The 695-nt window shown below is 46.0% G+C and overlaps 1 protein-coding gene across 1 annotated transcript in view; it reads left to right on the forward strand.

The window, feature by feature from the left end:
* Nucleotides 1-347: 347 nt before the first annotated feature.
* Nucleotides 348-695, forward strand: part of LOC110092497 — a 1,974-nt gene continuing 1,626 nt past the window's right edge. Inside the window, exon 1 of the mRNA XM_020817067.2 lies at nt 348-662. Coding sequence (XP_020672726.2) covers nt 348-662 — 315 coding nt within the window. The remainder of the gene's footprint in view (nt 663-695) is intronic.

Below are 695 nucleotides of genomic sequence, written 5' to 3' on the forward strand. Positions count from 1 at the left end.
CTCCTCCATAATCGATAAGGAACCCGTCTCTACTCATATCGGTCTCCACAATTCGCATTCCAGATGCCAAGACTAATTCTGAACCTCTTGCCAATCACGATACCTATTCTCCAGTTACAACCAATAATCAAGATCATACTAATATAGTATCCGTTGCTCCCATCTTGCAGGATTCCTCTAAATTAGTCCCAACTACGCATCCCATGGTTACAAGACGTCAAACCAGCTCCCTCAAACCAGCTCGGAGGTTCAATTTACTTCATCACATGCAAGATTCCACACAACAGTCAAACACTAATCCAATCACGTATACCAAAGCTTCCAAATCGGTTCACTAGAGAAAAGCAATGGCCGAAGAATTCATCGCCCTTCAAAAACAGGGAACATGGACTCTAGTACCCGTTCCCATCAATGCACCAATTCTTGGATCAAAGTGGACATACCGCACAAAATGCAACTCGGACGGGTCCGTGGCTCGCTTCAAAGCAAGATTGGTAGCTCAAGGGAACCAACAAGAATACGCGTTGGATTACAACGACACCTTCTGCCCAGTTGCAAAATTACCAACCATTCGCATTCTATTCGCTGTCGCTCTCTTCTACCAATGGCCGGTTCAACAGCTCGACGTCTCAAATGCGCTTCACGGCAATCTCACCGAAACGGTATACATGCGACAACCTAAGGGCTTCGAGGAC

The sequence above is a fragment of the Dendrobium catenatum genome, unplaced genomic scaffold (genome assembly GCF_001605985.2).
Source record: "Dendrobium catenatum unplaced genomic scaffold, ASM160598v2 fragScaff_scaffold_9, whole genome shotgun sequence".
Classification (NCBI taxonomy): domain Eukaryota; kingdom Viridiplantae; phylum Streptophyta; class Magnoliopsida; order Asparagales; family Orchidaceae; genus Dendrobium; species Dendrobium catenatum.